General features: G+C 41.7%; 1 protein-coding gene across 3 annotated transcripts in view; it reads left to right on the top strand.

The window, feature by feature from the left end:
* EFCAB14 (EF-hand calcium binding domain 14) overlaps positions 1 to 14,909 on the top strand; it is a 45,612-nt gene that overhangs the window by 21,446 nt on the left and 9,257 nt on the right. The window contains exons 4-9 of one of the 3 annotated variants that reach the window (XM_004599431.4): positions 137 to 235; positions 3,974 to 4,084; positions 9,256 to 9,360; positions 10,362 to 10,550; positions 11,917 to 12,003; positions 14,493 to 14,604. In XM_004599431.4, the coding sequence (XP_004599488.2) occupies positions 137 to 235; positions 3,974 to 4,084; positions 9,256 to 9,360; positions 10,362 to 10,550; positions 11,917 to 12,003; positions 14,493 to 14,604 (703 nt within the window). The remainder of the gene's footprint in view (positions 1 to 136; positions 236 to 3,973; positions 4,085 to 9,255; positions 9,361 to 10,361; positions 10,551 to 11,916; positions 12,004 to 14,492; positions 14,605 to 14,909) is intronic. The other 2 variants (XM_058680875.1, XM_058680881.1) reach the window with 2 other exon arrangements.

Here is a 14,909-nt window from a genome sequence, read left to right as displayed (position 1 = left end):
TGTGTGCCTATACTCCTAAGAGCAGACAGGATCACAAAACCATGAGAAATACAAGGGTGCCCTGACATCACCCTAGAGTTTATGAAAGAGGCATGTATTCTATAAATGGTTTTCCTGGTTACTGTTTTCCTTTCAGATTTCTCTGTTGACTTCTGCAGTAAACCACCTCAAAGCCAATGTTAAGTCAGCTGCAGACTTGATTAGCCTGCCTGCCACTGTGGAGGGGCTTCAGAAGGTAAGTGCTATGTATTCTGCTAATGAATTAACCTGCTGTAATTCAAACTTCTTACCATCTACAGTATGAAAGGTTGTCATTTGTAATCAGCTGCTCCAAGATATCAGTGATAGAGTATATCATTGTGTCCTAAAAATTCAGAACAGCCTTATTTGGACCTGGTTAATTTGACCTATAATTTACAATAGATTGTTTTACCCAGGGTTTATATGAGTTCCCACCTTGTTACTGAGTTCTCTATGTCCCAAAATCGTTCTGGTGGACTCTCAGGTTAGCAAATATGAGCCTGCTTTTCAAAGATGGCCTTTTTAATTCATCATTCACAATCTTTCTGAAAGACCAGTTGTACATGAAGCTTGCTGTAAATCTTGTTTTCTATGAGAAATTTTGTTTTGTTTTGTTTTTAATGAATAGCCTGGGAAATGGCAATTTTTGAAGTTCAGTGTTGATAAGGATGTGAAGCAAAAGAAATTTTGAAATATACCTGCTGGGAATATATTGATTAAAAAGTCACTTTGGAAAGCAATTTGATAGTGTTTTGTAAAATTAAACATGCACTTCTTCTGATGGCTTCATTCCCTGAAATCTACCCTAGACTCTAGGGCCTAGGCAAAGAGTAGTTCAGCATTTCTGTTTTCTTGGTGCTAGAATCCAGTGCTAAAGCAGGAGCCAAAGACAGCCAGATGAGGGGGATTCAGAGGCCGTTGAAGCTAAATGGAAAGAGTGGATGGGGCAGGAAGGGAGAAGGAGATACTGGACTGGAACAAAAGAACATCATCAGTTGCAGCAGAAAATGAGAAAAGGATTCAGGAATGGGAGAACCCTACACCGTGGGTATCAAATCTAGGCCCTTTGACTTAAAAGTTCATCTCTGGGTGACAGATGCTCTGTTGCAGCAGGTTAAGATGTCACTTGGGAGTTTCTCATCCCAGATCTGAGTGCCATGAAGCCAGTCCTTCCTCTGCTTGACATCCAGCTTCCTGTTGATGTGCATCCTAAAAGGTGATGACTCAAGTATATGGATCCCTGCCATCCATGTGGAAGACCCGAATGGAATTCCTGTCTTCTAGCTTCTGCCTGGCCTAGTCGCAGCTGTTATGGGTATTTGGGGAGTGAACCAGCAGATGGGAGAGATTTCTTTTGTTCTTGCTCTCACTCTGCCTTTTAAATAAATAAAAGTAAAATAAATTTTAAAATAATGATAATAAAGTTAGTGTATTATGCATTTTATATGATTATATTCCAGACTGTAAACAAAAGACATGGGATATTCATAAACCACCAGCAAACATAAAACTTGCTATTTAATAGCCACAACACCTGTGTATGCTCAGTTTCCATAGTTTACCACTGGTCTAATATGGTCATGTAGCTTTTACTTTAATGAAGCCAGATTTCTTGGACACTGTCCTCCAGGACCAAGTGGAGGAAAGGCAAGCCTCCCCAGCCTTGAGTGCAGAAACACTCTTGCAGCCTTACATTAGAAAAGGAAATTGATTCTATCTTGATTCTTTCACTTAATACCCATTGGCAGAGCTTCCTCCAGGATGTACCAGGCACTTTGCAGCTGGTAGGAATACTGGTTTCAGAGTCTTGTTCCCAAGTTTATATGTCTATCAGCTGCTTCCTTAAAAAAATAAAAAAGAATTCCTGAAACAAGAGCTTACTGTCTTCTTGCATCCTGATGGGCTTTACACACCCAGCCAGTGAGGATTCTCAAACAGTAGGTGTCTTTGAATGCCTGTAGCTTTTGTTACTACAGAGCTTACATAAATAGCATCCAAGCTTACAGACTTTTACCCAATGTGTTATCACTACAGATCTGCGTATTTCAAATACTAGACATTGGTGTTTTGTTTTAGGTTTGTTTTTCTTTCTTTCTTTCTTTCTTTTTTTAAACAACTGGCTCAGTTTTGAAGTGGTAGGTCATGTCAGGTACCTACCTTCAATGTATTCCAGGTAATTTTTACTGTTGAAAATTTTAAGTCTTGTCCTCCTAGATCCTTGATCTTAGTTAAATATGACATGACACTATGAAATTATCAACACGTCTTAATAAAAGGTCAAAACTCTCTGAATGATATTAGGGATGTTCCCTTTTATAAAAGTTGGCAAATGAGCAATGTCCTCAGTCTTCTTAGGCTCCTGAGGCCTAATGAGAACAAGAAAGCTGTGGCCTCTATCTGGTTGTACTCACCAGCTGCTGACAGGATTCTGTGGTAAAGGAAGAACCTGCAGTCATTCCGTCAGTTCTTCAACACTGGGCTTCCCGAAGTCAAAAATGGTTTCACCCCTTTTTGCTCAAAGGACCACATTTGCACCTGGCACAGTGACAGTTTGTGGAGTTGGCTCTGGCCGTCTACCTGCCCACAAAAGGGTTCAACAAAGGCCATTTGTGGCAAAAATTTACCTCTGGGTCCCAGATTTATAAATACTATATTTTCTTTAGGAAATATTTGGTTATCCTCTATCAAAAGTCCTTTAAATCAAGAAAATTGCTGGTTTTTCCTATGTATTTCTGTAGATACATGGAAAACTAGAATGTATATATTTTCTGTTAATTGTCTCAGTATAAGCTACGTGCAATTCATAGTTAGAAAATAATTTGAAATAATTAAAGCACAGATCTATTTGGTCAGTGTTTAATGTAATTGAATCATGATATATCACTGCACTTCCATCAGAAAGACTAAAATTGAAAAGATTGACAGTGTTGTGAAGATAGAGAGTGACACCACTTCTGCTGAGAGTGTGAAATTGTATAACCATTTTAGAACATTGTTTCACAGGGTTGGTTTGTTTGCTTGAGTTTTTGTTTATTTTCACCTACTTGAAAGGCAGAGAGAGCTCTTCTGCTTACTGGTTCACTCTCTAAATACCTGCAGTGGCTAGGGTTTCCTCAGGCCAAAGCCAGGAACCCATAATTTCATCCAGGTCTCCCACATGGATTGCAGGGACCCACACATTTAAGCCAGCACCTGATGCCTCCCAGGATACATTAGCATGAAGCTGGATCCGAAGTTCAAAAGTAAAGGACCGGGGACTCAAACTGGCACTCTGATATGGAATATGAGCATCTCACACAGCAACTTAACACACTGCCACAATGCCTACCTTTTTGGCAGTTTTATTTTGTTTCTAAGTTAAATTAAGTCTGCCATATGATCAGCCTTTCACCTCGTGGGCTTTGTGATGACACAAAAGCATTTTAATGAAAGGAAATGAAGCAGAAGTTCTTGTGAAGACATGACCATAAGTGTTTATAGCAACTTTACTTTTAGTAGCCAAATACTGAAAACCATCTGAATGTGTGTCAGTGCATGAATAGATTGTACAGACTATTACACAACTGTAACTGGAACACTGTACTCTGCAAAAAATAGCTGCAACATGAATGAATCTCAGTTATGTGAGTGAAAGAAGCCTTTCTAAAAAGCCTGCAAATTCGGTAGTTCTGTTTATATAAAATTCTAGAAAATTATAACAGATGGTGGGTGGTCAGGGAAAATAGATCATTGGTTGCCTGGCAACAGGAATTTTGAAGAGAGGAATTGCAAAGAAACCTTTGGTGGTGATTAATGTTTACTGTCGGTTGTAGTGATGGTTTTACAGGTGTGTATTTGTCAAAATACTTAGATATACATTTGAATTTATGCAGTTTGTCGCATATCAGTTCTGTGTTTTAAAGAGCATCAGAAAGAGGGGGAAACACTGACCTTTCTACCTTCTAATGTTCAGAGTGTGGCTTCCATTGGCAATACATTAAACAGTGTCCGTCTTGCTGTGGAGGCAATGCAGAAGACTGTGGATGAGCAAAAGAAAACCATGGAGTTACTGCAGAATGACATGGTAAGGAAGTCTGTGAAAGCTCCACAAAGGCAGCATGCTGCTACTCACCCTTTTTTGTGTATAAGGCTCATCAACGCTTTGCACTGATCTGAACAGACCCTACTGAGCACCTGTCTATTACTAGATCTAATAAGCAGCACACATGATTGTTTTACAATCTGTAAATTAAGTAGTTGAGGAAGATAGAATTAAAAGATGAGTCTTTTTTTTTGCTAAGACTGTGGATAGGTCATGGCAGGCTGGATCAAAGTACCTGCCAGTGAGCATAAGATCCAGGACTGGGAACCAGCCTGGTAGGGGAACTTTGGGGACTTCCCTGGGAGGCAGCACCTCCCACTGGTGAGTATGAGAGCCAGGGCTGTGGGTGGACCAGACTGGGCAAGACTGTAGTGCCCATGGGCATTCATGTAGTCTAAGTGTAGGCCAGACCGGGTTGGATTGCAACACCTGCCAGTTCACATGAGGGCTGGGGCTGAGACTGGGAGTGAGCCATGTTGGCTAAGCTGTTGCACCTGCTGGTGAATGCCAAGACTGGGGGTAGGCCATCTCATCGGGCTGCAGAACCACTGGCACACACAAAACTTGGGGCTGGGAATGGGTCTGGTGGGAAAACCTCTGGGATTCCCTTGCTGGGCCTCTGCTTCTACTGGTGAGCATGTAAGCTGGGACTGGAGGTAGGCCAGTCTGGGCATATTCGCAGCACCCATCAGCTGCCATTTAGGCTGGGTCTGGGGACAGTCTAGGCAACCACACCTGCTGGCGCAAGGGAAAACCAGAATGGGTGTGGGCCAACTGGACTAGGCTACAGGACCAGCTGGCAGTTGCTGAAAATGGGTGCAAGTCATGTTGAGATGGACCACAATACCTCCTGGCAAGTGCAAGATCCAGGGCTGGGAACAGGCCTAGTAGGGGAACTGTGGGCACTCCTCTGCTGGGCTGCAGCTCCCACTGGGGAGAACCATGGCTTTGGGGGGTAGGCCAAGCTGGTCAAGGCATAAACACCCATCAGCATGCATGTGGACTGATCTGGTAGTTGGTTGAGCTGAGCTAAGCTGCAGCACTCATGAATATGCATGAGAGCCAGATGGGATGTGGGATGGATTGGGCTAGTAGAAGCTGGCACACAAAAAAACTGTGGCTGGAGGTAGGCCTAGCAGGGGTTGTTGGGAGTCACCCCGACTAGGCCATGACACCCACTGGTGTGAAGATCAGGCCGGTGGTGGGCCAGGCTGGGCTAGGCTGTAACACCCATCAGTTCATTAGTTCACATGAGGGATAGAACTGCAGCAGAACTGACCAGGCAGCTTCATCTACAGGTATTTGCATTGGCTAGTGCAGGTAATGGACTGAACCTGACCCTGCATTAGCTGGAACTCACAGGAATCAAGTCAGGTCATCCCTGGCAAGGTTTCTTGGAAGACTACCCAACTAGATCTCTGGACTCACATCCCAGCTACATAGAAAATTACAGTGTATGTGGTGTGACCTTGGAGAGCATATATCAAGACTGGGCCTCTGCAGTTGCTGATGCCTGTGCAGTGGACAGCATGATGCCTAGATGTACACAGGGGTCATGACAGCCATCTCATCTAGGCCAGCATAGGATGTCAAGTGTCTCGTTAGAGGATGGAAGGCAGGACATATTGTACAACTCTGCTGCCTAAGCTTTGCAGCAGTCTGAGTCTGTGGATGCACACTGAGGTGGACTTGGTTAGCCTCTCAACTCTGGTACAGTGAAGCTGAAGGCATCTCGGCACTATCAGAACCATTCAAGTAACACCCTTGGAACATTCTTCCCCATCAGGGCCTCTAAGGGGTGATCAAATGACTGTCCTCTATCCCTGGGTACTAATATAGTTTGACTGCCTGTACACCCTGCACTACCCCCTCTACATTGATCCTGAGTGCTTTGGGCAGGTCATATTCCCTTCTTCCTGAGTGTAGTATATAATAAAATTTTCAAGGTATTAAAAAAATGTATCAAAATATCAAAACTGCCTCAACCTCAGGGTAATGATTTTATTATTGAGTTTTATTTTTTAAAAGATTTATTTTTATTGGGAAGGCAGATTTACGGAGAGAAGGAGATACAAAGATTTTCCAGCTGCTGGTTCACTCCCCAAGTGACTGTAAGGATCAGAGTTGAGTCAGGAGTTTCCATGTGGGTGCAGGGTCCCAATTATATAGAAAGAGGAGGAGAAACAGAGAGGAAGCTCTTCTGTCTGATGATTCACTCCCCAAGTGACCGCAGCGGACGGTGCTGCGCCGATCCGAAGCCAGGAGGCAGGAACCTCTTCCAGGTCTCCCACGTGAATGCAGGGTCCCAAGGTTTTGGGCTGTCCTCCACTGCTTTCCCAGGCCACAAGCAGGGAGCTGGATGGGAAGCAGTGCTTCCGGGATTAGAACCAGCACTCATATGGGATCCCGGCACGTTGAAGGTGAGGACTTTAACTGCTAGGCTACGGCGCCAGATATATATATATATATGTGTGTGTGTTTTTTTTTAATGTGGCAGTGGAAGAAATAGAGGGATGAGGCAGGTTCTGAGAATGAAACAGTAGGAGAGAAAATTGAAGAAAAAAAGAGATGGAGAAGTGTTCCACCTATTTATTGCTACTTAACCATCCCCAAAATTTGTACCTTAAAACAAATTATTATTATCTCACTACACAGTGCATCAGGAGATGGGCAAAGCAGAAAGGTCAAGGGAAGAAGCACTCCAAGGGGTGAAAGGCCCTCTCAGACATTGCAGCTCAGCCAGGCTATCCATTGAATGCTGCCATGTGTGTATGTGCCTAGAGCATATGTAGTCAAAGAACCTCCCCCTCCCCAGCCTGCCCTCCCTTTACAGCTGAGCACAGTCAACCCACAGCGTCAAGAGAAACGGCCAGTTGTTTTAGCCAGAGTTTAGAGATGATGTATTAGGCAGATAGCCAAGACAGAAGTAAATCCCCGCAGTGCCCAAGAGTTATGTTCATATGCCTCCACATCTCAGTGGTGCTGCAAGTGTAAGCTACCCACAGTCATTCTGAGACCTTGATTCATCACTTAATGGTTAATAGCTCTGTAAGGATTAATGAAGGAAAATAAGAGATGGGGCTTAACACAATACCTCGGTGGCTAAGTCCTCGCCTTGCAAGCTCTAGGATCCCATGTGGGCAACGCTTCGTGTCCCAGCTGCTCCACTTTCCATCCAGCTCCCTGCTTGTGGCCTGGGAAAGAGTAGAGGATGACCCAAAGCCTTGGGACCCTGCACCCATGTGGAAGAAGCTCCTGAATCCTGGTTTCAGATCAACTCAGTTCCAGACATTATGACCATTTAGGGAGTGAACTAGCAGATGGAAGATCTTTCTGATCTCATTCTCTTTTTAAATCTAATCTACCTTTGCAATTAAAGAGAAAGAAGGAAGGAAGGAAGGGAGGGAGGGAGGGAAAATAAAAGGAAAAGAAAAGAAAAAGAAAGAAAAGGAAGGAAGAGAGAAAGAAGAAGGAAGAGAAAGGAAGGGAGGGAAAGAAAGGAAGGAAGGAAGTAATGAAGGAAAGAAAGAGAAAAAAGAAAAGAAAAGAAAGAAAGAAAGAAAAAGAAATGGCACAGCCCTGCTATCTTGCCTAGCAGCTAACTTAAAGGTATGTATATGAAGTCAGGATTATTCAGAGCATGCAAAAGTTACAAAGTTTTCTGCTAATTTCTCCATCTGCCCCACATACTCTGTAAACTTCAGAGTTCCCAGTTTAAACTAGAAAGTTTGTGTCAGAGACTAGAGCTTTATGAAACATCTCTGGAGAGGAGAATTTTTCATTTCTTTAAAACCAGTTCTCATTGTTTTTATTTGTTTGTTTTGAGGCTGAACCCAGAAGGAAAAGCATTGCTAGATGTCCTGCCACCTGAATTTTAATTGCACTTGCCACTGAGAAACTGTGTGATTATGATAATAAAACTCTCTATTTCAGCAACACTTTTATAGTTTTTAATAGTCTGAGTATGTTCTCAAGTAATTATTTTTCTGAAATAAATTTTCATCAGAGGAAACTCCCTGCTTTCTAGAGCCATGTCCTCCCCTCCCTCTCCTCCTTTCCTCTTTAATTCTGCCTTTTATTTCTTGTGAATGTAGGATTGATAAATGCCTAGAAGCTCAGATTTTTTGGAAAATTTTATAGGCATATAATTAAACCTGCCTGCCCTTTATTGCCAATAATGGTCCTCCTACTGACATCCTTTATACTAAGTCATAGTTGTGGGGTCCAAAGGATTTTGCCCACTAAAGGGGAAATATATACAAGCATATTATACTGCAGCTTCTGCACAGAGCCTTGAGCTATAGAAGGGGATAACCCTCAAACATAAATCTTGGTGTATGCTGTAAGGGAAGAACTAATAATGTGCATGATTGGTGATTGTGCTCAAGGCCTGAAGCCAGTAGTTGCATGACCAAGTGTTCTTGCAATATCCAAAGGTGGAAATGATGATGTTATCCCAACTTCCAAACTAAGTTAGCTCATGGAAACTTGATTGATTCCATAGTACTCTGTTCAGTTATGGTGGAGAAAAGAAATCATTTTTAGAGAGTTTGTTCTATTTCAAAAGCAAGCAGACTTGGAAGGCCTCAGTCTCTGAAGTGATCTGTGTGCAGCTTGTGCCTCAGGCTGTTCACTTTAAAAAGCCTAGGGTGGGGCCCAGCGGCGTGGCCTAGCAGCTAAAAGTCCTCGCCTTGAACGCGACCGGGATCCCATATGGGCGCCGGTTCTAATCCCAGCAGCTCCACTTCCCATCCAGCTCCCTGCTTGTGGCCTAGGAAAGCAGTCGAGGATGGCCCAAAGCTTTGGGACTCTGCACCCTAGTGGGAGACCTGGAAGAGGTTCCTGGTTCCCAGCTTTGGATCAGCGCAGCACTGTCCGTTGCGTCTCACTTGGGGAGTGAATCATCGGATGGAAGATCTTCCTCTCTGTCTGTCTGACTTTGTAATAAAAATAAAAATAAAACTTTAAAAAAGAAAAGTCTATGGTGCTTTCACGATCTAGCACAGGACTGGTCATGCTACAGGTTCTTAGGGACTATTTGGTTATCTATGAATGCAGTAGGGACAACTGGAGTTATTCCAGGATCATCCAAGATGGCTAGGTACATCTGGAAATTACTTGCTGCCTACACTTACTTCCATTATTGTTAACAGAACCAACACTTCTCAAAGGAGACCAGTGGGGGCAACCAGATCATTTCATCACCTTCAGTTACATCAGAACTGGACAATAAGACCCACAGTGAAAATCTGAAGCAGGTACTTACTGTCTCTGGCTTCACTTTCTACAACCACAATAGGCCATGAAGAGTTTGGACTCAGTGTTGTGATGTTGTGATAGCAGGTGTCTCCATTACCTGTTTGCCTGTGTAAGGTCTATGTAGAAAGCATTGCATGTTTGTGTCTTGGGGATCTAAAATACTGTCCTTCCTCCATCCCCCTCCTTTTTCCTCCTGTGTGTCAGTCAATGGAGTAAATTCCTTTTCACATATTGAGAGACAAGGAATGACCAAATTATCCTGAAACTGTGAAAAATAGCAGTCTGAGCAAGTTAAAGATGGATGGATAGCAGATTAATCTAGAGTGATAGCTGTTTTGAGCCACAGTAAATTCTAAGACTGTTGGAAGGCATATCCTTGAAAATCTGGATTTTCTTAAGTATGAAGACAAAAAGCAAGAGCGGGGGAAGGGGTATTGAGTTCAGAATCTTCTTAAGAGAATAAAGGAGATCTTCCTGAAGAATTTCTGTCCTGAGTTTCATGCCATTTAAAACCCATAGTCATCATTCCTTTTTAAGAGCAATCAGTAGTAGAGGCTGTCAATAAAAATAATTGAATCTTGTACTAAATAATGCACTACTTGTTTTGGTTTTCTTACATGAGCCAATTGAGTAATTGGTATTGTTCCTAAGGTAGTTTTGGTCTGACAAATTAGGTTAATGGGCTTTCAGTTAATAACCCAGCAATTTTTCCCGCCAGCAGGTGGAGTAAACATTGGGAAATCAATTCTCAAGCTCTCAACTGGCTGGGACAAGAGAGTTGAATCAGTACACTCCTTCTCTGTTTAACAGTTCCAGAGGGAATAAACTAGGAGCAATTTACAATGGGAGGGACAAAGCAGAGACAGGCAATTGATGGTCAAAACCATGAAAAGAAGTTTACTTCAGTAACTTGACATACTGCTTGTTTGTTCAGTGCTGCTGGCTGCTTGTCTAATGTCTCTCTAGCTGTATTCTACAACTTGATTTATTTCTACTCTAGGATATCCTGTACCTTCACAACTCTTTAGAGGAGGTTAACAGTGTCCTGGTGGGGTACCAGAGACAGAATGATCTTAAACTCGCGGGGATGAAAGAGACAGTCAGTAATCTTACCCAGAGAGTGAACCTGATAGAAAGCGATGTTGCTATGAGCAAGGTAGAAAGGAGAGCGAACCTGTCCTTCAGCACGGTAAGCCTTTTCAGATCTCTTGTGATGTTTCTGTGTTGCAGTGTGTCTTGTCTGTACACAGATGGCACTCCACTACTGTCTCCCAGCTTATTGGAGAAGCTATACCTTTGTGTGTTTTGCTGGTTGGACTCCTCCCTTAGTCCTCATGCTAGCTCTGTGATGTGAATGGCACAGGCAGTGTTAGTCCCAGTTTGGAAGTGGAAATGTGGAGAAGTCAAGCCATTTACCAGGGCTTCACCAGAAGTATTTGGCAAAGATATAAAAGCCTCTGGTTAGGTTACCAGTTATCCATCTGGTCCGAAGGCTCTGGTGTGTATTTCCAAAGGAGGAGTTTTTTACTGGGATAGGAGCAATGACTGAACCAAAAATTGTTCCTTCTTTAAAACTGAACTTGGCTTTCACATTTATCCTGCTTTTCTCTGCATATTAGGGGGAAACTTTTGCAGATAAAGTCACAAAAGCCACTTAAACCAGATCACTTAAAACAAGTCACTGATGCTGGCAGACCATGAATGCCCTTGTTCTCATGTTTCCATAAAGGAAATGTGGTCTTTTGTCATGTTTATATTGTGCTGGAGCCACATGGGTTATTTTTTAATAGAACTATAGGTTCTACCTTTATATTTTCATACAAGAAAGATATGGGCATATGTAAAAAAAGTGGAAACCAAATATAGGAAATGTGCTATAAATTCAAGTAATTGCCAAACTGAAAGCAAATCCACAAGTAAAATTGAACACTGGAACATGGAAATCAGCATTTGAACTGGCTCTGCCATAGTAGAACCTTAGCAGGTTGCCTGGGCTTGGCCGTGAACAGTGAGTAGAAAGACCTGTTCCCCCTCTTGCCTTTCAGGAGTGTGTAATTTACTACAAAGCTGTGAAGATTAAAGGAGCTTTCTTTTAAAAGGCTCTTTTGAACTCAGATGAGTATGAGCTAGAAATTTTGGGTGATTTTGTGAACATGATACATTGAAGTTTTTCAAGGCTTATTGTGACAAGTTATTACCCCAGACTTCCACTACTGTCCCTGCTCTCCCCATTTTACTTCTCTACAACAGGGGGGAAAAATGGTATTAGTATCCATCTGTGCTACCGCGTCTTACAACACCTTCATACCAGTCATGGATCTGGGAGAAAGTTCTGTTGCTTTTTATCCATAAAAGATTTTAAAGTTTGACAGACAATTAGAATCACTAGTTTCCCCCCACCTCTCACTCTCACCTTCAACTTTCATCATCCTCCCACTTTCCTGCCGTTTTTACTGAAAGTTTTCTGAAATCATTTAAGTATTCTGACCACTTTAACAGTTGCTAAATATTCATGTTTGCCTCTAATTTTCTCGTTATTCTTTCTGTCCTTTAAGATGGATGATAGAGCTGCCACTCTGAAAAGAGAATCTTTTGATCAAGTGACCAACAGAACAGAACCATTAAAAACCCAAAGCAAAAAGGTAAATAATTAGAGGTTTACCCTGAAGTAAAAATAAAAGCATCAGTATCTGTGCTTTTAACCTGCTGCTGCTTTCAACACTTGGAGCACTTCAGGAGCACTTCAACCTTGGGTGTAGAAGCTTCATGACAAAGCATTTAATACATTTTTGAACAAGTGAATGCTTTATCAGGCAATATACTATGCTAAGCTCTTTGATAAGATCTGGGGTGACAGCAGTGGGCTGGACCGACATGGTACCCTTATTTTGATAGAACTCACAATCCATTGGTAAGAAAATCATTAATGCATAGTGAAACAGATAATTAATAGCAAGTATAAATACTACAAAGGAACAGTATAGGACGCAATGAGAATGTTAACCAATTAGGATGGCTTTCCTAAGGAGATTTTTAAGCTAAGACAGTAACTTACCTATGTTAAAGATGGAGAACAGAGGCACAGATAATCTGGAAAAAAAGGGTTCTAGCTTAAAAATTATTTGATAGTTTTTATTGCAATCTTAACACATTCACAGTTTATTTAATATTTAAGCTTTGGCTGGTCCTCTTCACCTTGTGTCTGTCACCTTTTCCTTCTTCTCAAACATATTGTCAAGCAAGACAAGATGAGAAATCTGATATGCTATCTTTCGCAGGAAAGAAAGTTTGGTAGCGCATAGAGTTTTATATTTTAAGTCCTGGGCTTAGATAAAGGAAAAGTTGGGAAGACTGTGGCTGAGTAATTAAAATATCTGAGACATGTGTCATTTGAGAAATTCAGAAGAGCTGAACTTCATAGTAAATAAACTTAGATAGGAGCCATAGTACAGGCAGTGTTTGATTTAATGCTTTCCATCTTTATTTTGTCATCCTTATCAATTTTGTGTTGTCTAAATAGAGTCATATATATTAGGATTTTAATGTATCAAAACTAGGCTTTTGTTTAGGTTTTCTAACTGCTCCTGCATATTTTTTTTAAACCTAAACCTGGAGAATGATAAGAGAAATGCAAGAGCCAGATTTAAGTGTTAAATGCAAAAAAGTAACTGGTGGTTACTATGAGAAAGTAGTGACCTCAGCAGTTCAGACTTTACTAGTAAATATCAGAACACAATACCTATGCATACTTTTCTTGAATGTTTTGACTTGACTTTGCTTTTATTTTAATTATCACACCAGTATACCAGTCCCTCTGTCCTACCTCATCTAAGCATCCAATTTCTCTTTACCATTCATTCTACAACTGTTTAGCACCTAGTTTTGTTACCTGTGTCCATATCTTAGCTCTCTAAGTAAACCAAGGCTGACCTACTATACAGCAGCTCTTAGGGTAAAATAAATATGAGCAGGGGTGGCATTGTGGCATAGTGAGTAAAGCCACTGTCTGTGACACTAGCATATTGTATGGGCACTGGTTCATGGCCTGGCTGCTCCTCTTCCAATCCAGTTCCCTGCTAACGGCCTGGGAAAAGCAGCAAAATATGTCTCACATGCCTGCACCTACCCATGTGTGAGACCCGAGTAAAGCTGGCTGCAGGCTAGCCCAGCACTAGCCTGTGTGGCTGTCTGGGAAGGGGACTAGCAATAGAAGAGCTTTTTCTGTCTTGTGCTCTCTCTGTGCCTCTTCGCCCTTCCCTCCTTCTCTCCCTGTCTATAATAACTAACTTTCTAAATAAATCTTTCAAAAGATGAGAGATAAATAAATAGAAACAGTAAGAGATCTGTGATGAGATGTTCTAATAAGCATAGTATCAGAACTTCCCACTTTAACCTAAGCAATGAGAAACCAGTCTCACAGAAAACAGATTTCTCTCTTCTTGTAATTAAATCTATTTTCATGTATCATTCTAATCATTTGAAAATGAAGCAGGATATGGAGAAAAAAAGCTTTTTAAAAGATATGACTTCAAATTATAAATACTAGAGTTCATTTTGCATGTTCCTAACAGTTCTAACTACCATGGAGCCCAGAGGGAACTGTGGGAATAGTTGTTGTTGTTTTTTGTTCAGCTGTTTTGTGTATGCATATATGGTTTTTCTGTTTTGTTTCATTTTGGTTTGAGGTTATAAGCACATAAAACTGCCTAACGTGGTCTAATCACAAGGTGATATGGATAGTCAGAAATGTGATTTAGTTGATGTGAAATAGCTCCTAGAAAACTGTATCCTGCTCATTTTAGGAAATGGGTGTCGCATAGGCACCTGAGCAGGGTTACATTTCCGTTACTGCTGACATACACATGCCTTGCCCCATCAGGCAAATGTTCACAGTGAATCAGATCGTCAGTAGCCTAATGTTCCCTTAATGGTCTGCCCTCAAATCCAACTAGACACTCATCAACACTGAGAACCAAAGATTTAAATGTAGTATTTGTTGATTCATTCCTCCATTACCTGTATAGGGAAAGTACTAAGGTTAAGTACCACATGCTAATAGGCACGTAGTCTATGAAGACTCAGGTGAGGTCTCATTTCCATCTTGATCTTCTGTGCTCTTTGTTTTGGGCAGAAAGAAGATAACTCAAATTCTCAGGTATCCAAGCTAAAGGAGAAACTGCAGCTGATTAGTGCCCTCACCAACAAACCTGAGAGCAACAGGCCTCCAGAGAACACCGAGGAAGGTGAGAGCAGGGCCAGCTTGTGAATATTTCACGCAGGCCTGGGCAGCCTGCCTCCCTCACTGGGAGTGAGAAGGTGTTGCAAGAGTGTTGATCGAACGAGTGAGTGATGCCTGAGTGCACCGAGATGAAGCTGACATACTTTGCTTTCATTTGGAAAAAGCCCATTTTGTACATGATTTGTACTGTAGTCTATTAAAGGAAGAATGGGTAATATTTAGCTGGAAATAGACTTCTCCATGCTGCCTGCATCCAATTATAGACAAAACGTTACTGCTGTAGCATACATTAGACTAACCCTTAATGTT

This window comes from Ochotona princeps, chromosome 2, assembly GCF_030435755.1.
Source record: "Ochotona princeps isolate mOchPri1 chromosome 2, mOchPri1.hap1, whole genome shotgun sequence".
Classification (NCBI taxonomy): domain Eukaryota; kingdom Metazoa; phylum Chordata; class Mammalia; order Lagomorpha; family Ochotonidae; genus Ochotona; species Ochotona princeps.
The sequence above is the reverse complement of the archived record's forward strand: the minus strand, read 5'-3'. Positions and strand labels throughout refer to the sequence as shown.